The sequence below is a fragment of the Hemicordylus capensis genome, chromosome 6, assembly GCF_027244095.1.
Source record: "Hemicordylus capensis ecotype Gifberg chromosome 6, rHemCap1.1.pri, whole genome shotgun sequence".
NCBI classification, from domain to species: Eukaryota; Metazoa; Chordata; class Lepidosauria; order Squamata; family Cordylidae; genus Hemicordylus; species Hemicordylus capensis.
Genome location: NC_069662.1, coordinates 102,516,924 through 102,537,549, shown reverse-complemented (window position 1 = coordinate 102,537,549; position 20,626 = coordinate 102,516,924). Strand labels below are relative to the sequence as shown.

Sequence of the window (20,626 nt, the reverse complement as noted above, 5' to 3'; positions counted from 1 at the left end):
TCTGAAAATAATTAAAGGATATGCAGAGTAAACTGTGTCACTGCTTGGAATATATTCTAGTATTTCAGAAAGACAGTTAAAATGAGAGAAAGAGAGCAAGAAACTCCCTGTGGGCCTTAATACTAAGGATTTCACACTGATTCTAAGAAAAACTCACCATTAATATTATTAAGACATCATATTTAACTCACTTATCACAAGACGTAAAGTAAGAGCAAATGAATACAATCCTAGCTCATAAGCTTCAGCTCAGTATTCACAAGCCCTGATTCTCTGTACATAGTGCCAATCTGAATATGTGTACAGTGACATATATTATATAATTTTTTTAAAAAAAAATTACCTGTAGCCCCTTCCTAAAGACCATGTGGGGGAGTCTGCAAAGGTTCCCCCGCCCTCACTGGCCTCTTGGGCCTCGCAGGGACCATTTGAGCATGCATGGTGGCCATTTTGTTTTCAGCAGCCTTTTAAAAAAAAATAATTTTAAAAAATGGCGCGCCCCTTCAAGTGGCGCCTGGGGCACATGCCCTGCTGCCCCTCCATAGATACGCCCCTGCCAATACCCATTAAGTCAGATGCTATTAAAAAAACTGCTAGCACTCCACATGACAAAAAGCCCCACAAAACCTAAAAGTATGTGCTCTACTGACCACCTTCCATCTTCTGTTTATGCTCCACAGATCAGTAAACCGCACTTTGGATGCATGAAATTTAGTGGAGAGTGAAGAGGAAGAATAGAGCTTGCCTTGTGCCAGAGTCCAGTCTTTCTCCCAGTATTGAGATTTTTGCAAGACAATGTTCCAAACAAGACTTTTCAGCCAAAAAAAGAGAAAGGAATGTGTCATCTCCCATATCCTCAAGAAAAGACAAATTGGGGTGGTGCAGGCAGGTTAAGAGGGACCTTCCATCTTTGTAGAAAATGGTAATGATAGGGGAGGAGTGAAATACCCGCACCTGAGAGCAGATCAAAGGATTGCACATGTGCATTTCCCTCACACCACTGGGGGATAGCCTTGGCAGCACGTGCTAACCCTGGGCCCACCAGAACAGTGAGTTTTGCCTAAGGGGATAAGACTAATTTTACAAAGTGGTTGTAATGATTTTATGAAGGTAATATACATGGAGCACTCTGCACATTCAAAAAGCACCGTAAGAATGCTAATGATTTTTAGAAAGTATTTAATGTTATCCACCTGAGCAGACAAAAACCCATCATATTCTGTCTTCCAGGATAAACCATTATGTCTACGATTTGTTCAGATACACATTATTTCACCTATTACATTACCAGGTCCTAAAAGCCAGATTTCATTTTCTCATCGAGTAACAATACAGTATTGTAATAAAGTGGAAAAACATCATCAGGATTGAGTAAAACTTCCTCTTTTTTAATACTAGAACTTGTGCAATGCTAGGAAACACCTAGAAATAAAGTAAGTCTTTGAAGTAGACATAGTTTAAACAGTTTTTAAAGGCAGTCACAAAGAACATAAACAGCCTTAGACCTCTGGTCCATCTAGAACAGTGTTGCCTACACTGATTGGCATTTTCATATAACGCAAATTGGATATGCAAGCAATTGAATCTGTGATTTTCTGCATGCAAATCAGGTGCTCTACCACAAAGGCTTGCTATGCTCCCCTCCTCACCATATTCTGCTAACCTGTAAAGCACCAAATCCTTCCTACAAGTTTGTATGTACTGCTTCTGAATAATTGCATTCTGTTATATAAGTTCACAGGTAAGAAGGCTTGGAGTGGAATGGCTCAATCCCAAGGAGTGAAATAATTGACCTCCAAGTTTCCTCCTAGTTCTGAAACCGTCACTGCTGTTTCCCAACTAAATACCATGAGCCAACCTGGCATCATATTGGGAGGAATATTATCAAGAGATTTGGTGCATAATCTCAGTATGCTAATGACACCCCACTTATTTCTCCATGCCAACATCATCAAGAGAAGACATAACCTTGCTAAATGCCTGCCTGGAGGCAGTGATGGGCTAGATGAGGGAGACAATTTTGATCTGCCAGTTCTAGATGGGATCACATTTCCCCAGGTATGCACACATAAGGTCCATCATGCCCCAGGTTGAGTTGGTGGCCAGAGGTGCTTTCTATCAGCTTTGGCTGATACGCCAGCTGTGTTCATTTGAGATAAATGACCTCAGAACAGTAGTACATATGCTGGTAACATCCATACTTTGTATGGGGCAGTATATAAATGTATCCCCTGCTAACTTGGCATAGAGATACCTTTTACCATGGTGATTCTCCTTATTTCGCAGGGGGAGAGTAACTGGCCCTATCCACTCCCAGCACAGTAGCTCCAGTGACTGTTGCTGGTGTCTATCTTGTGTTTCTTTTTAGAATGTGAGCCCTTTGGGGACAGGGTTCCATCTTATTTATTTATTATTTCTCTATGTAAACCGCCCTGAGCCATTTTTGGAAGGGCGGTATAGAAATCGAATAATAATAATAATAATTATTATTATTATTATTATTAAAAAATAAATATATTAAAAGAACTACACTGGCTACCAATAAGATTCCAGGCAAAATACAAAGTGCTGGTTATAACCTATATAGCTCTAAAAAGCTTAGGCCCTAGGTATTTAAGAGAATGTCTTCTTTGCCATGAGCCCCATCACCCACTGAGATAATCCGGAAAGGTTCATCTGCAGTTGCCACCAGCTAGTCTTGTAGCTACACAGGGTTGGGTCTTCTCTGTTGCTGCCCCGAGTCTCTGGAATGCACTCCCTGCTGAAGTAAGAGCCTCCCCATCTCCAACAGCTTTTTAAATGTCTCTAAAGATACATTTATTCAACCAAGCTTTTTAACTAGGCTTGTGGCTTTAAATTGTTTTAATGTTTTAATTTGTTTTATGTTGCTGTAAACTGCCCCGAGATGAAGTTTGGAGCAGTGTACAAATAGAATAAAATAAATATTGCTTCAAGAGGCATGAACATTAATGGGACTACATCCATTGGGATCAATGTATATTAACCTATAATGAATGTGATGTATCCCATTCCTTTACTCCAAGAGAACTCATAAGCAGGCAACACCTAAGCATTATAGCAAATGGCGACATGGAATGCAAATAATACAGGAATTACAGATGTAGTTCTGTCAAAGCAATGTGGATCAGAACTGCAAACCAATCTCCTTTCTTTTATGCAATATGTAAAAAAGGTTAGAGAAAGACAAGCAAGAGCGCATACTAATTAGCTGTCCAAATATTCAAAGCATGTAATTATACCTACTAGGGTTGAACTATTTGACAATATTAGGCTGCAATTAAGATAGTCCATGAACTCAAGGATGCCCTTATGTAGGGGGCAGCCTATCTTTTCGAATGCATCATGGTGACATCCAACAACAAGAAACAGAAATGATGGATGCACTTCCTGCCCTGTTTAACAACCACAATCACAAACACTATTGTCTTTTACTGCTACATGCGTTTTAAATTTTACTTTAGGCAAATCTATTTAGGCTATCCCTGATATTCTAAATAAAAGCAAAGAAAAGCTGTTTGACCTCTTGAGTACTGCCGACATACATTTCTATTTACATAACACTGAAAGCTATAAATAATAAATTGATAGCAGTAGCTTAGAACTTGGCTGTTACAAAACAATGAAACAGGCAGCCCCAGCCTAGTTAACAAGGCCACTGCTATGCCAGAGCTTACATTGGCATAACTAGCTGAGATCCTATGTTTCCCCAGCAGCAGAGCCAAAAGTACTATGATAGCAAGAGAAAAGAGCCAAGACACCTTCCCATAGAATCCCTGGCAATTCTGTCACCACCTACCACTCCCAAGGTCATTAACCATCACTGCCCCCAACATTCACTAGACACAGAGGGTGTCATACATGTATGCCAGCAAAAGCACCAAGATGACACCACAGAATCAATTACGTCCCCTACCAAATACAGACATCAGGGGAATTCCAAGTGAATGTACCGTCACATGGCAGAGTGGAGAGCTTAGCTAAAACATGCAAAACAGAAGGAGCATCTAGGTGGCAGCACCCTCTCTCTGTTACCCAACTGCTAATGAGCACATAATGCATTAGCAGCTGCAACACAGTACATAGGACAGTATATATGCACTGTGTTGCAGCTGCTAGCCCATTATGTATCACTATCCCTACGTCTCTCAGCTTTCCAAAGACTATTAGGCAGTCATCTAACACTCACCAAAAGAGTGGATGTTCCCCACCTCTACACTGACTGCAAGTGAGATGCACAGTTGCAACCAGTGGGAAGTCAACTCTTTCATTAGAGAGTTGCCGTCTTTGTACTCCCAGGGTTTCTGTGCTTTTCTGGAGTGCATGATGCACAGTAGGGTAACAGATGAAGCTCAACCTGAATGAAAGTTGTGACAACAATTGTTATTGCTGAGGAAAGCTGCAACTACCTTCTGCCATACAGTTCCTCAGGCACAGGGGCCTTTCAGGAGCAAAAAGGTTGTCAACTCCAGTCCTCTGCAATGCGTTTGGAACATACAACAACTGATGTTGAGCTTCAGCTTATCTTCAGGCAAAGACCTTTTTGTTCATTCAGGCACTTTAAATTTCAATGTTTCAATTTGATTTTTAACTGATTTTTAAAGAGTATTTAAATTCCTTTGCATTATATTGTATTTTCTTTTTCCATTTTCATCTGCTATGGTTCAATGTGTTGTATGTTTTTATTGGATGTTTTAATGTTGTGTTGTGAACTGCCCAGAGAACAATCTGTTACGGGGCAGCTAACAAATAAAGTGTATTATTATTCTCTTTCTTCTCAGACCCAATATTGAGCTAAAAAACCAAGACAAAGCATGTGTGCCTGGGATCAAGTGTAAGCATAATCGACAAAACTGCACAAATCCTTTACTTTCACACAGTATGAAAGTTAGGATGACCACCATCTTAACTTACAATTTCCACACTTTTTTGAGCACAAATGAAAGAGTTAAGTACCTTAACTCTCTTCTTAAACAAAAGGGTTGATATTAAACTCAAAGCCAGCATGATGTGGGAATTTTGCCAGCATAATGGATTTAGCAGCAATTCTATCCTCGTCCAGCCAGCGTTAACCCAAGGAGAAGACTGCCCTCGCCGTAGCTTTTTAAAAAATGCACATTTTTATTACAGCGAGACTAAATTAATTATTAACTAATCAAATGACCAAATTTGAATTAATGGGTTATGTGCAAAGTAATTGTGCTATAGTTCTTACATTGTCAGCTAAGCTCCAGTGTCTTTGCTTGAGCTGCCACCCCACCCCCACCTCCACACAGAGGCTTTCACCTCTCAACTCAGATACACAAGGGTTCAGAAAGTACACGTTGCTTTCAAGCTGAAAAGGCAGACATCAATAGCCAAATAGGACTCAGTTCAAACACCAGCACTGGCAGAAGAACAGTTGCTGGCAAAGTCATTTTCTTTTATGCCACAAATTATTAAAGGGAGCTATGGACTAGTAATATTTGGGTTTGCAAGACCAATTTAAAAATACTTCTGGAAACTAGTTTCATTATTACAATTAAAGGCAGTGAAATAGCAAGTTTAGAGAATCTGTTGGGCTGAGTCCTTGTGCAATGAAATCTTTTCCGTTCATTACAGTACAGAGAACTTTAGATATATAGATTCTCTTTAGAAAAGTAAAAAACTTACAGCAACATTTTCTGCTGTACATTTTCATGAAGTTACTGGGATAGACCAAGCGCTCACACAAGACAAGTGTTTCTTGGGAAGAACCTACAAGATGTTTTAACGTCTCCCCCACCCCTTCTTTTTGGCTTTGCTTTGATTAGTTGCCCACATTTTAACTTAAGGACATAACTTAGGTCTGCTAGCATTTTCCAATTACACAGTTCTATCACAACCCTAAAAAGCTACACTTGTGCACACTGCACTATGATTACAGTATTTCAAAAGAAAAAGAGCCCCCAAGAACTCACAGAATGCAGTGCCCTTTAGAGCATGACAGTTGCTGACTCAGTAGTCAAAAAAAAGTCTACCTTGCTGAACCAAATCTACCACCGGGGCCTCATATTTAGGCAACATTTCCGACACGAGAACTGACCATATTAAAAATGTTACAATATATTACAAGCTGCACCAAGAAAGAATGCCTACAAGCAAAGGATTGCTAGCAATGCAGAACTCAGTGATGTGCAACAATACAAACTTTTTGATCCTGCTGAGAGCCAACTGCAACAGGAGAGCATGCATGTAACACAGGGTTTGACCATTCCTAGCTCCCAAGGTGTCTGAGTCAGGTAAGGGGCAGAAGTGACAAGGAGAAGTGAGCAAACAAGGCAGGGAGTTCTTGTTCTCGCCTCCTGGTCACTTTGGCCCATTGTTTGCTGAGCCAAACAGATGCAACCAGGAGGTTGAGGGAACAACTCAGCCCTTCTATTGATGGAACTATCTCAAGGGTGATTGGTCGGCACCCCCAGTTCGGGGGGAAATGGGGAATTTAGCTCAAAAGAAGAAACAGTTCCAAGCAGTTTTAATTTGTGCAAGTGCCTGAACTCAAGAAAATCAGCTTGGGAGGTGGGTTTTAATTAACAAAAGGAGTTTATTGTAATAAAAACAAATAAAAGCAATAAAACGAAGTGACTAGACAGTCCTCACATAAAAGTACTACAAATATATTTTAAAATAGACTATTACAAGGCACATAGTTCATAATTCCAAATTATATGTAAATTCCCAGGTGGGCTAGAAAGAGTGACTTCTAAGATAGCGGCGTAAAGTTTCAGAAATAAGGGATAGATTCAATCCTGAAGGAGCCAGGCAAGAGGCTATATCACCTGTCCCCACGAAGACCTAACTTGGGCAGCTGGAGACTAGCGTCCATTCGGAGAGGTAAAGCAGGAGAGTTGAAGGAGTTAGTGGGGTTCCTCATGAGGAGAGTTGCAGCATGAGGCCAGCTGGATAGATCAGCAGGGGGACCAATCTAAAACCAGGCACAATGAGCTGAGCAGCGAATTGGCCAGGCAGGTAGTGATTTCAGCTCAGGTAGCCTCAATGGAGACACCCAAGGTGGTCTGCTGAAGTTCTTGTTGCAGTGGAGTCTCCAGAGGAAGGTCTTTTATCATACTTTGCTTAATAGAAGAGTCCAAAGAGTCCAAATATGCATTATGTCTGATCGTCCTTCCTGAGTAGGAAGGTGTGTGAATCGCCTATCGTATGCAAGGCTGATTGTAATGAAAATCAGTGTGTGCAAATGTGTCAAAGAATATTCTGTGTTGGGACTGACTCTCCCAATAATTCTATCAACAGTTTTGATGGGCACCTTTTCAAAGTTACGTCACTAACTCATCCATATTGTGAGGGAGTCTGCTGCTGCACTTGTCTTACCTGCCTTCCCTTTCTGGCCTAACTGCTTTGTAAGCATCAGGTGTTATCTCTATTGCGAGAGGATGAGGGGAGTTTTAGAGTTCATCCTAAGTCCAAAATGACCTCACAATAGCTAGTTCTGGAGTCTGCTTAGCCAGGCCACCAGTCCAATGCCAACTAAGCAACTCTGGGAAGAGCAGAAGTTCCCTCCTTGGCAACTCCAAGATAGGGCTGAAAGAGACTCCTGCCTGCAACCTTGGAGAAGCCGCTGCCAGTCTGTTAAGACAATACTGAGCCAGATAGACCAATGGCCTGACTCAATATATGGCAGCTTCCTAAGTTCCTAAGACTCTAGCAGGGGAGCAATATTTCTAATTGTTTTTCAAATATACGTATTTACTACAGTGAGAACAAAAGTCCAGTAAACTAGTTTATTATTAAAGTAACTTGCATACTAAGTACTATACAAAGACAATTCATATAAACTTGATACAGAAGATTTTACAAATAGCATGTAATATCCCAATGACCATGCTGTTTTGAGGCCTCTTAAAAAGCCAACAACAAATATGTAGATAAGGCCTTGAGTTAAATCAGCCCTAAAGAAAGACCTACCACAAATATGGAGCACACCTTCTTACTTGGAACTAGGGATGTGCACGAACCAGTCAGGAGGCCATGTTAGAGGCCTCCAAACCGGTTCGGAATTGGGCCGGACCAGCGGTTCAGCAGGGCGGGGGGTGTCTAGCTGTAAGGGCGGAGGGGTAGTATTTACCCCTTCTGCCGCTTTCCCCCCTCCAGCGCTCCACTCCGGAGCAAAGTTTTAGGGGTGGCAGCGTTCCACCCTGCTGCCCCTGGCCCCGTCGTTGCCTGGAAAAAGGGAAAGTTGCTGCCACACATGCGCCCGTTGTGGCATGTACCTGTTGCTGCCGTGCGCGCACACCGCACACTTCACATGTTGCGTGCGCATGCAATGTGTGATGTGTGCAGCGCGCGTTGTGGTGGACGTGCACGCGCCGCAACAGGCGCATGCATGGCGGCAACTTCCCCTTTTTCCGGGCAACGACAGGGCCAGGGCTGCTGCCCCTAAAACTTTGCTCCAAAGTGGAGCGTCGAGGGGGGAAAGCGACGGGAGGGGTAAGTACTACCCCCCGCCCTTAAAGCTAGACACTCCCCCGTGCCAGACCCCGCCTCCGTGGTTCCATGCACATGCCTACTTGGAACTATTCAAGGCTGCATAGATATCTACATTGCAGGTGGGTGCAAAAAGAGAACAAACCACTCCAGGCAGATCTAGTAGTAACAGAGGCAGGAGAGATGAAACACTCACATATGGCGCAATAGCTTATATCTGACAGCAAGAACAAAGATCAAAGTTCCCACACCCTGAGTATTTTCCGGTATATTTCCTTGTCTTCTCCAGAAATACTGGTTTCAGTAGTAATGCTGTCTCAATTTAGGTTATAAATCAGGTTAACTTTAGCTTCAGATCTTTTCTAAATGGCACAAATGTCAGTCAGCTGAATGAGAGCTGAGTGCACAGCACATTTGAGACAGGGTGGAGCCCTATAGGAACTCAAGATAGTTCATAGAAACTTATTCTTTAGGCACTCAATTTTGAAGATCACAGAAAATGCACTTACAGGATAGATTAACAAGACTATTGTTCATTTACATACTCAGTTTCATTTATATGGAAACATTTTTTTGTTAAAATAATCTATCACTTAATGGCTCAAGAATAGAGCTGAGTTCTATCTTTCACAGAAGGAAATAGAACCTGTAGGTTTATCAAAATACTGAATCAAAACCATACAGGATGTTGAAAGCAAAAATGTATGCAAAGCATCACACACTTTAGAACTGCAAGGTTCAATGTTTTCCCATAACCTGCAATTCTACTAAGAGAATCATCCTACTTTTATCTCAGGTAAGATAAAACAGAATGTCAGTACCTTAGGGTTTCAAGAGTGCGTGCACAGGAGAGACCAAAAAAAAATGGTTCGAATGTATTTTTAAAACTCAGTTGTATTTCCAGCTCCATTCCACCTTATGTACATGCCATACCCACAATGGGCTTTCACTTCTTTTTTAAAGGCAGCCCACATGCACACATGGTTCTGGAAGTTTAGAAAGCGGCCTTTTAACTGCCAATTTGACCTGGTATTACCATGACTTTGATAGCCAAAACAAATAGCCATACACCCTGTTAAAGTAGTAAAATACTGTCTCTCTTTGCTCTTCTATCAAGTATAGTCCATTTGTGTGTGTCTATTACCCACATATCTGCTTATCTAATGAGCAAATCAGATTTCACTTCAGGTTAACTCCTTTTCTCCTCCACTTCTGTGGTCCAAGTGCACTACCATCTGAGAATTTGCATGCCATCCTCTGAATTTTAACTAGAATTTTTTTTTAAAAAAAAATTGAGTACTTCTTACTGTTAACCAAAACTTAGTTGTTACAGGCACAATGAACACAGACAAAGACATCTATGATAATGTGATCACTTGCTAGGAGATGAACAAACTTCCTCCTTACAAACATATACATCCATTTACAAATTCAAGTTGTGTGACTGCACTGATTGGGCCTGTGGTGCATTTCATCTCACAGGTAATCTGGGGAAATGTTCTTGCTGGCGAATTTTTGCTTATGTGACATCTCAACCAGAACAGAAGATGCCCATAGACATGTAAACAGTTCCAGCCTATTCTTATTTCAGTGGATCTACCTGAGAGGGGTCACATATGCACTACATGGGGTGGGAAGGCTTCCAGGAGCTACTGATTATTTTTTATTTTTTTAATAGCCTTGGAAGCTACCAGCATAAAATGCTGGCTTGAGGAGGCAGAGCTAGTCACAAAATGGCGGCTCGTAAAAAAGTTTTACATCTAGAGAATAAAGAACTTTAACCGAGTTGGACAAAGACATAATCAGAGGCAACAAATTAACACTGAAGTGGATGTAAGCCCAAGGACAGCCACTGAATCCAATGCAGATAATTCTTTATTTGCTATTTTTAAAAGGGACATATGCAAGCATTTTTAATCATAGCACCATTTTAGAGATAGGAGAACTAAGGCCGAGTGCCCAGTTTATTCACAGCACAGAAAAACCCACTCCTGGTTTTCTGTTCAACCCCCCTCCATTTCTATTCACCCTTCTAACCAGCAAGTTTGGCATTAAAGTGGATGGCATTAAAGTGGAGCTGAGGTAGTTGACTGGAAATATTGGGGATACATGCTGGGTGGGGGTGGGGAGTCTATTGAATTCCAGGAGGGTTTTGCTGCAAACGGAGAGCAAGGGAGGCTGTTTTTGTGATGGGAAGAAAACAGGGAGAACTGAATGGGAGAGAAAGTAATAAGCAACCCTGAAAACCCAAAGAGAAGGATTGAAAATGTTGTGTTCATGACTCCCACTCAGCCAGCCAGCCAAATTTACAGTATTGGCTACAAGGGAAGAAAAATAGAAGCCAAAAAGCCTCGAGAGCTACTTCAGATACCTGCCCCTGAACTATGAGATCCTAGATTCCCATGGAAATTTACTGGTAAACAGTTAGTCAAGAAAGTGTTAGAGAAGGCATGATCTTTGTTGGAGAGGCCCAGTGGTACCAGGGAGAAATGCTGGTGGCTGGCTAGGATCTTTGACTAGAATAGAGGACTAAAGGAATCAGACACCTCAAAAATCCAATCCATGGACATAATTTAAATACTATGTATCTCAGGATAATAGTGCCTACTCTATCTACCATGCAATTAAATCATATTATAGTTTAGCTCAAATGTAAATTAAAATCTCTCAATAATTTTTCGTTTCTGATATGTGCTCAGTAAAAACGAAGAGACCCTGTCTTTAGTAACTATGAAGCCCAGCTAGAAAACCAGAGAGAGTGTCTCAGGGGTTATTGAGATCAGTAATCTGAAAAAGAGGACAGTTAAGAGACTAGGAGGCCCTAACTAAAGTATTCCATGGGACTCCTAGTAGAGGCAATGGAAAATGCAAACACAGTTCCAATTTTTATGAGAAGAAACGCAGGAAATCTCCTAATTGGGGTCTAGAAATAAACTGTTGAGAGATTTGCAAAGCATGCTCACAACTAATTTTACCATAGGGCCATAAGGTAGAGAATGCAGTGCACCACCATTCTAGTCAAGGTTGGAATAGGCATCATCATCATCATCATCATTATTAACATTTATATCCTGCTCTTCCTCCAAGGAGCCCAGAGCAGTGTACTACATACTTAAGTTTCTCTTTCACAACAACCCTGTGAAGTAGGTTAGGCTGAGAGAGAAGTGACTGGCCCAAAGTCACCCAGCTAGTTTCATGGCTGAATGGGGATTTGAACTCAGGTCTCCCCAGTCCTAGTCCAGCACGCTAACCACTACACCATGCTGGCTCTTTGTGGGTGGGATCTCCACAGTTTTATCTCCCAACTTATTTACAGCAAGCAAACAAAATCACCTTTAAAGCAGTAGTCTGGGCTCCAATTCTGATTTGAGCATCAACATCAGGGAATTATCGGCTTTTCAGTAACCCTTCTTCCCCCTCGTGCTTTTTTCTCATTGTAAAACTACCCCCTCAAAAAGCTGCTATTCAAAATAAGATATAGACATAATCATATAGGTACCTGTATTTCCCCCTCAAAGAGGTCAAAAGCAGAGTGAGGGGCAGGGAGAAAACTCTGGAAAGCAGCCAAGAATAATCCAGTTGACAAAGTATTGGACTTCCAAAATGCTTTTGATATACTTCTCCACCAAAGGCTCCTGAGTAAACTTAGCAGTCGTTCATGGACTGGTCATACGTGAATTGGTAACTGGTTGAAAGACAGGAAATGGAGTAGGAATAAATGGACAAATTTCACAATGGAGGTAGGTAGGAAGGGGGGTCCCCCAGGGATCAGTACTGGGACCAGTGCTTTTTAACTTGTTCATAAATTATCTAGAAGTTGGGGTGAACAGCGAAGTGGCCAAATTTGCATATGACACTAAACTATTTAGGGTAGTGGAATACAAAACAGACTGTGAGGAGCTCCAAAATGATCTCTCCAAACTGGAGGAGTGGGTGACAAAATGGCAAATGCGGTTTGATGTAAGGAAGTGTAAAGTGATGCACATTGGGGCAAAAACCCCAGCTTCACATATACACTGATGGGATCTGAGCTGTCAGGGACTGACCAGGAGAGAGATCTTGAGGTAGTGGAGGACAGCTCATTGAAAGTGTCGACTCAGTGCACGGCAGCTGTGAAAAAGGCTAATTCCATGCAGGAATCATTAGGAAGGGGACTGAAAATAAAAATGCTAATATTATAATGCCTTTATACAAATATAGGGTGCGGCCACATTTGGAGTACTGCGTACAACTTTGGTCACCATATCTTAAGGATATTGTAGAACTGGAAAAGGTGCAGAAGAGGGCAACCAAAATGATCGAGGGCCTGGAGGACCTTCCTTATGAGGCTAAGCTACAGCATCTGGGGCTCTTTACCTTGGAAAAGAGGTAACTAAGGGGAGACATGATTGAGGTGTATAAAATTTAGCATGGAGTGGAGAAGGTGGACAGAGAGAAATTTTTCTCCTTCTCTCATAACACTAGAACCAGGGGTCACTCCATGAAACTGAAGGTCAGGAACTTTAGGACTGATAAGAGGAAGTATTTTTCCCACACAGCACATAATTAATCTATGGAATTATTTGCCATGGGATGTGGTGATGGCCACCAGCTTGGATGGCTTTAAAAGGGGCTTAGACAAATTCATGGTGGGCAGATCTATCAATGGCTACTAGTCTGGTGGCTGTAGGTCACCTCCAGCCTCAGAGGCACGATGCCTCTCAATACTAGTTGCAGGGGAGCAACAGCAGGAGAAAGGGCATGCACATACCTCTTGCCTGTGGGCTCCCCAGAGGCATTGAGAGGAGAGCTGTTCTTGTGGTAGCAAGCATGACTTGTCCCCATAGCTAAGCAGGGTCTGCCCTGGTTGCATATGAATAGGATACTTGATGTGTGAGCACTGCAAGATATTCCCCTCAGGGGATGAAGCCGCTCTGGAGCGGAAGGTTTCAAGTTCCCTCCCTGGCTTCTCCAAGATAGGGCTGAGAGAGATTCCTGCCTGCAACCTTGGAGAAGCCGCTGCCAGTCTGTGAAGACAATACTGAGCTAGATAGACCAATGGTCTGACTCAGTATATGGCAGTTTCCTATGTTCCTATCTGGTGGGCCACTGTGTGAAACAGGAAGCTGAACTAGATGGGCCTTGTGCCTGACCCAGCAGGGTTGTTCTTATGATCCAAGGGGAAAAAGTTTTAAAACCCTCTTCTAGCATTGCCATTCCAATAAAAATCAGTGCAGCAGCTTTAAGGGTACACACCAGGAGATCCAACTGTAGATCTCCTACACACCTTTCCCATTTTGGAGCTCTATCCATTTCATGTATACATACACCATCCACTCTCTTCCTTGAATCTGTGCCTAGAATCTATTTGGAATTTTAGTTAGAATTTTAGTTAGAAATTTAAACCATGGTGTCTAAACTTCAGTGTACCAAGTATAACAAAGTTTATGAATTCTTGTCCTAGATTAAAGAGTTACTGATTGGTCATGCAATTCCAAATTTCATAGTGACATTACCAAGCAGTTATAGGTAATAATTCTTTAATGCATGAACTTTATCTACTAAGCTGTGACAAACCTTTATTTTTGCCATTAAAACACACTTCTGATGTGGACAAGATAACATAAAAAATTTACTGTGGGAATAGTTCACTTCTAACATTGGTAACAGAAGTAGATACTTTTCCAGTATGCTCCAGTTCACTGAACTTTCTGCATTTAAAAAATGCATGTGACTGAACAGAAATGCAAAGACACATGTCCCAGATTAAAGGCACTGCAGGTGCAATACTACAAAGCACAACTACCTACAATTAATCTTTTTCCCCCCAAGAGAGGAAATGGCAAGTTTGATAAAAGCACCGCAGCATTACACTCTGCCTCTGCAATTGAGCTCTGTTAGCTGACAACAGTACTTCTTTTTAAACACAAATGGGATGCCAGAGGCATTTAGGATGTCAGCCAGAATGGTCATGACAAGAATCATCTGGAGTTCTTTCCACAGTGGCACATGCTCAATGTATGTAATCAAATCACAACTATTTTAATATAATTTTAAAAATTTCATTCAAGATGCCTATAAAAGAGGGAAGGAGAAGGAACACAATATATTCTCTCCTGAATCAGCTAGTCCAGGGATTCTCAACCTTGGGTCCCCAGATGTTATTGGACTTCAACTCCCATATTCCCCAACCAAAGGCCATTGGGGCTGGGGATTATGGGGATTGAAGTTCAACAACATCTGGAAACACCCCCCCCCCCAAATATGAGAATCCTTGAGCTAGACTGACCCCCATCCACTTCCCCTGAAAGACCAACAACCCTGTGAGAGTCACAACTTAGAGTGGAGGGAGGCAAAGAAGACACCATGGCATACCTGATCTTGAACCAGCAGGACTGATCTCATGTTCACACATCAGAGAACACATGTTCAATTATTATTCTTTAATTCAGCAATTTTAGATTACGGGGGGTGGGAAGAAAGAGACGCACAACAATATTTCTTCCAGGAGCAGATCGTGCCTCAGGGGTAGTTCCACTTCCAAGAGGGTTGCTGAAACGCTTATGTACATTAGCAGGACCACCACCCAATAGTGCTCTATGGATCCTTGTCAAGGTATGAATATTATCTTCCTCCCCCCCAAAAAATTCCCCCATGTCCTCTTGCATCCCATTTGGGGATATGAAATAGTCCAGTTTGTGAGTAATTGTTGTAATCTACCCCAAGACTTTGGAATACCATTTTCTAAAAAAACAAAAAAACAAAACACACATTTAAAAAGAAGACTTTGACAGCTTGATGTGCCCAAAATATGTCCACAACTCACACAGCAACTGCTGAGTGCGACATCTGGAAAAACTTGAGCGAGTTAAAAGCTCACATGTTCACTACACATGGGAGGAAACTTGAAAAAAGGGCTAAGACAGGACACAATTTCTGCCCTCTGCAGATGTTGGACTACAACTTCCATCATCCCTGACTATTGGCCACTGGGGGTGATGAGAGACGTAGTTCAAAAACTTCTGGAGAGTTGAAGTCATAAACCCCTGGGCTAAGAAGTTCCTTACTGGGTCAGATCAAATGCCACCTATCTCAGCAATCTCTGCAAAAATCTCAGCAGCCAGAAGGAACCAGTTGGTCCACCAGACTGTGATCTATCTTCCCAAATAAGGCTCCAACCCAAACAAGTATTCCAGAAGGATCAAAGTGACAAATATATCCAACACCAGCCACTCTTGATGATTGTTAAAGCAAAGTCCCCAAACACTATGAGGCTGCTTGCCAGACACAGCTGTTGGTTAAACAGAAGACAACAGAATTTAAGACTCTTTCCTTTAAAAAACAGAGGCTCAATCTGTATTTACCTGAAAGGAACAGGACTCTGAATTTAAGTTAACTCCCTGATTTCTAACATCAAAGTACATGGAAAAAACCCTTTCTTCGATTGAGGTAAAGACAGTATTAAAGACGTATTGCTCCCCTTGGAAAGAAACTTTCATAGTACCTTTGCACAAAGTTAAATAAGTGCATTGCTTAATTAGAAGAGGGTGGGTCAAATCTTGCAAATTATTTGAGAACTAAAACTGGTTTGTAAAGTTTGCATAGCTAGTGGCATCATCTCATACTGGTAATGGTAGACCCCTCCTGTATTCTACCAAAGAAAACCACAAGGCTCTGTGGGTGCCAACCAAAATCAACTTAATGGCACACTTTACCTTTACCCCATGGCAGTGCAGTATGCAAATAGTGCACACAAGCTCCTTGTAGTTGGACAATACATGAGGAATGGCATTTTAAAACATCTGTATGGAGGACCACCACAGGAGAAGGAGTAATGATATTCAGCATTAATTATGTTTCAATAGGTGACATTTGCACAACTGCATTTCACACAGTGATCACAATAGTGATCACAGTGATCACAATTGAAACATAATTAATGCTGAATATCAATGAATGAATTATCTAAAAAAGCACTACATTCTTCCCAAGGTATAAAACAGTTTTGAGTACCCAGAAAAAAGCACACTCTACACATGTAGTGTGGATAGATACCCTAAATACAAGAAAGAAAGAAAGAAAGAAAGAAAGAAAGAAAGAAAGAAAGAAAGAAAGAAAGAAAGTCAACCCCCAACCCTCAAAAGAACTCAAAATGTACTCCTAAATCATTAAGATCCTTCCACACACATAAAGAAATAGATGAAAAGTGACAGCCTGTATTTTAATGGAAAAATTGATCTGGCATAAAGGCCCCAATACTATTCATGCAGTGTCATTTTCCTTCTCAAGGACAGGTTCCTTAGGAACATAAGCCTGTGTTCTTCTCACAATCACAAACAGCCTAAGGAGTTGGCAGAAGAATTATAAGTTGCCTATTTTCATAAAAAGGAGTAAACAAGAATCCATCTGCTGAATACTCATGCATATAGTAAGCAGATGTTGAGGGCCCTCCACGTGACCTACTTTTTCCTGCTGAACTTTGTCACATTTATCAAAAGATCTACTTTAAAAGCAGATTTCTAGATGTCATTAACATCATTCACCAGAAAATTGCAAGAAATAAGTATAGTTAAGTAACATAAAAGCTCAATTCTGCTGATCAAAAAGTTCTACATTTCAGTCATTTATTTGCTGCCCATAAGTACTGTGCAGTCTATAGTTATTGAAACTATCAATCTTTGGTTTTATTAGAAGGCAAGCCTGTAAATTTACATGTAATAATAGGAAACAATTCATTTCACAGAGTAAGATTACCATTGTACAATGCAAATGCTGCACAATATTGTTGATTCAAGTATTCAATATTTATGTAACATTTTCTTTCAAATATGAACACATACTGAACTGATCACTGGATACAGGATGTTAGTAAGAGGTATTTCCTGAAGTACAGCTGTGGTGCTGATCCAGTTAGGTGCACCTGCCACCATTCATTCTGAGTTCCAAAGTTTTAAAAGGAATGTCTCATTCATCTGACATACATATTCTATCATTGCTCAAGAGGCAAAGCAAATCCCTCACTGTATCTTGTACAATAATGCTATCATACAGGTTTCTCAAGCACCATTAAGAGAAATGGGGACTGCCGAAAGAGATCTACAGTCGAATTAAAGGTAAAGGTAAAGTGTGCTGTCAAGTTGATTTCAACTCCTGGCAACCCCAGAGTCCTGTGGTCGTCTTTGGTAGAATACAGGAGGGGTTTACCATTGCCTCCTCCCATGCAATAGGAGATGATGCCTTTCAGCATTTTCCTATATCACTGCTGCCCATTATAGTACCAGCAGGGGGATTTGAACTGGCAACCTTCTGCTTGTTAGTCAAGCATTTCCCCACTGCGCCACTTAAGGTGACATTACCTTGGCTTTAAAAAAAAAAAAGGACAAAGTGTTACAAACATTCCATCTGATTCTATAAGGATCAGGGCAATACACCAACATCACAGTATTTCATTTAGGCCAGAATTCTATGTACTCTTATTTGGGAGCAAGTCCTATTGAATTCAGCTAGATTTACTCCTAAGCAAGCATACATGGGATGTGGCTACAGGACTAGATGTTTAACAGTAACTATATACAGTTTCACCCTGTCCCTGGCTGAATGCTTTGCCTACAGACAAAAACTCATTTTCCAAGTTTCAAATTTAAGTGTATAGTTGCTCTAACTTTTTAAAAAATAAGTACCTTCAATACAAGTTGTTCATTAACCTAAAAATAGGAACATGCTTTCCCTGTTTTCTAAATCAGCATCTAAAGAGAGACTTGGGTCAGATTTAAATACACTACATGGATACACAAATACATCATCCAATTAAGTCCTAATTATATAAGTAGTAGGCAGAAAAAAATTAGAGAGAGACTGGTAACAGCTATGGAAGTTGCAGGCCCAACAGGACACTTGATAGTAAGTGCAGACCTGATAGTTTAGTTCCATTTTTTTCAGTTCCTGTGCTGTTTCAAGGGTCTTTTTACAAAATCAGGCAACAAAGTAGAGGAACACATCGCCCACAGAAATACACCAGCCAAGTTGAACAAGTGTGAGAAAAACCTACTCTAGGTATCTCTACCCCTCACCCATCCCCAAAATAAGCTAGAAAAAAGAAGAAAAGAAATAGCTGGTGTAAAAGAAAGATATATCTACCAAGAATCCTCCTTCCCCTTGTAATGTTATGTTCAAGGTGAAGTACAGAAAAACAGATCAACTGCTACAGCTGTGAGAAGTTTCCTTATTCAGACAACTAAGCACTACAATAGCACACCAACTGCACACATTTCCAAGAGCACTCAGTGGTGCTCATACACCACGGATAAGAAAAGAATGGTAGCATTACGCTGTCTTTGCATTAGCACCACTAGGATGCAATAGGATGCACACACTTACCTGAAAGTAAGCCCCACTGAACGAAGTGGCATTCATTTCCACTGAGGAATTTATTTATGGATTAGGGCTACAGAGCCTGTGCCTGGACTGCAACCAGCAGTAGCCCTATTCCCCACAGTGGCAACCTTGTCACGCAGAATTATAACTCATGTGGATACGGACATCCAGTCAAAATGGGGAAGGCGGGGGAGACGCGACACTAGTGGTGTTTGTAAATATTGGTGGCTATACTATCAGAGCCAAGAACAAAGTATGGATGTAGCCCTAATTCTGTCCTTCACAACTAGATCAGCCCCTACTACACACACAGAGCGAGAGGACGAGAGCCAAAGCAACGTTTCCACTCTCTTCTCCCGTCCCAACCCTCATGTTGCGGGAGAGAGAGGTGCGGGGGGGGGGGGGGCTTTAACACTGCTCGCTAGCTTTCCTTCCCCGCCAATCCCAGCTTTTTGCTGCGGGGTAAGAGGAGTAAGGATTTATTTCTTTTTACCTCCAAACAGGTGAGGCGAGAGGTGGGAGGGCAGTGAGCCGATGACTAGTCGGGGGCCGCCGCCGCCGCGTCCTCCTCCAGCGCCGCCACCGCCCGCCACGGGCCGCTCCCGCCCCACTTCCTCGGGGGTGCTGTTGACCGAGTCCTGGGAGCCATACAGGCCGCTGCTGTTGGGGATATTGAAGGCAGAATGCGCGGCGCGAGTCCCGGAGGCGGCCTGCCCCCCGAGAGACCTGCTCCTGGGCGCTGCCACAGGGAAAGCCGCCGCCGCCGCCGCCGCTCCGGTCGCCGAGCTGCCGGGGGCCGCGTGGTGCACTCCCGGCGCCAGGTGCGTGTATCTTCCCGCTCCTGCGCCGCCGCCTACCGGCCGCCCGCCAGTCCCGTTAGCGCCGCCGCCGCTGCTTGAAGGCAAATCCCCGCCGGAGTAAGCCCGGGTGCGGCCATTGGTGGCGGCCGGGCCGCTCTGCTTGGCGCCCATAGTCGTCCTCCTCCGCCTCCTCTTCCTCCCTCGCTTCTGCTGCTTTCAGGTTCCGCCGCCGCCGCCGCTACCCACAGTGGGGCCCGCCGCTGGGGCGGGGTGGAGGAGAGAGCGAGCCCGCCCGCCCGCCCGCCCGCCTGATCCTTCTCGCCAGAGTCCCTTCTCAGCGAGTGGCGGTGTGGAGAGGGACGGAGCTTAGCTCCGGTTCCCCTGGCGGCCCCGGGTCTGCGGCGGTTGTTCCTCCACCGTGGCGAGTCCTTCAAAGCGACGGCAGCAACGACGGGGCAGGCTCCGGCAGCAGCTCCCGCCGCCGCTGTGGGGGGGTGGGACTCGTGCTGCAGCTGCGGTGGCCCCAGGGCTCAGCCCCGCCGTTTCCGCCATGCTTCTCGCTTCCTCGTCCTGCCCGAGTACAGAGGGAGGAGGCGGGGCGGCGGCGGCGGCAGCAATGCCGAGGGCGGTGGCGAGCACTCGCCTAGAGGGCTGCTCGCTCGCCCAATCCGGCCGGGTTCCCCCGCGCTCACTCAAGTGTGAGGCGAGGGGGGCGGCACCTCGGTGCAGTCGCTCCTCTCCGGTGTCTACCGCCCTGTCGCCATCATGGAAGCAGGAGCGGGGGAGGGAGAAGGTTGAGGCTGCTGGAGCTGCCTCCTGCTCCGCCTACTTTTCCTGTAATCAGTCCCGTAGGTAACGTTCTCCTCCGGGACAGCTTAGCACATGCATGGTCTGGCCGCTGATCTGAAGCCCTGGGAGGGTGTTGCTGCTTTGCCATCCGACTCGCCCCGTATTCTCTTTCCCGACGGGCTCCCTGTGCCTTTGACAGCTGCCCA

At 43.2% G+C, this 20,626-nt stretch overlaps 1 protein-coding gene across 3 annotated transcripts in view; it reads right to left on the bottom strand.

Annotated features, from left to right (window-relative positions):
• Positions 1-20,582, bottom strand: part of ZNRF2 (zinc and ring finger 2) — a 107,624-nt gene extending 87,042 nt beyond the window's left edge. Inside the window, exon 1 of one of the 3 annotated variants that reach the window (XR_008309522.1) lies at positions 19,325-20,582. Coding sequence is in view for 2 of the 3 variants with exons in the window: in XM_053259658.1 (XP_053115633.1) it covers positions 19,325-19,802 (478 nt within the window). In the remaining variant the exon portion in view is untranslated. The remainder of the gene's footprint in view (positions 1-19,324) is intronic. The other 2 variants (XM_053259658.1, XM_053259657.1) reach the window with 2 other exon arrangements.
• Between the last annotated feature and the right edge of the window lie 44 nt (positions 20,583-20,626).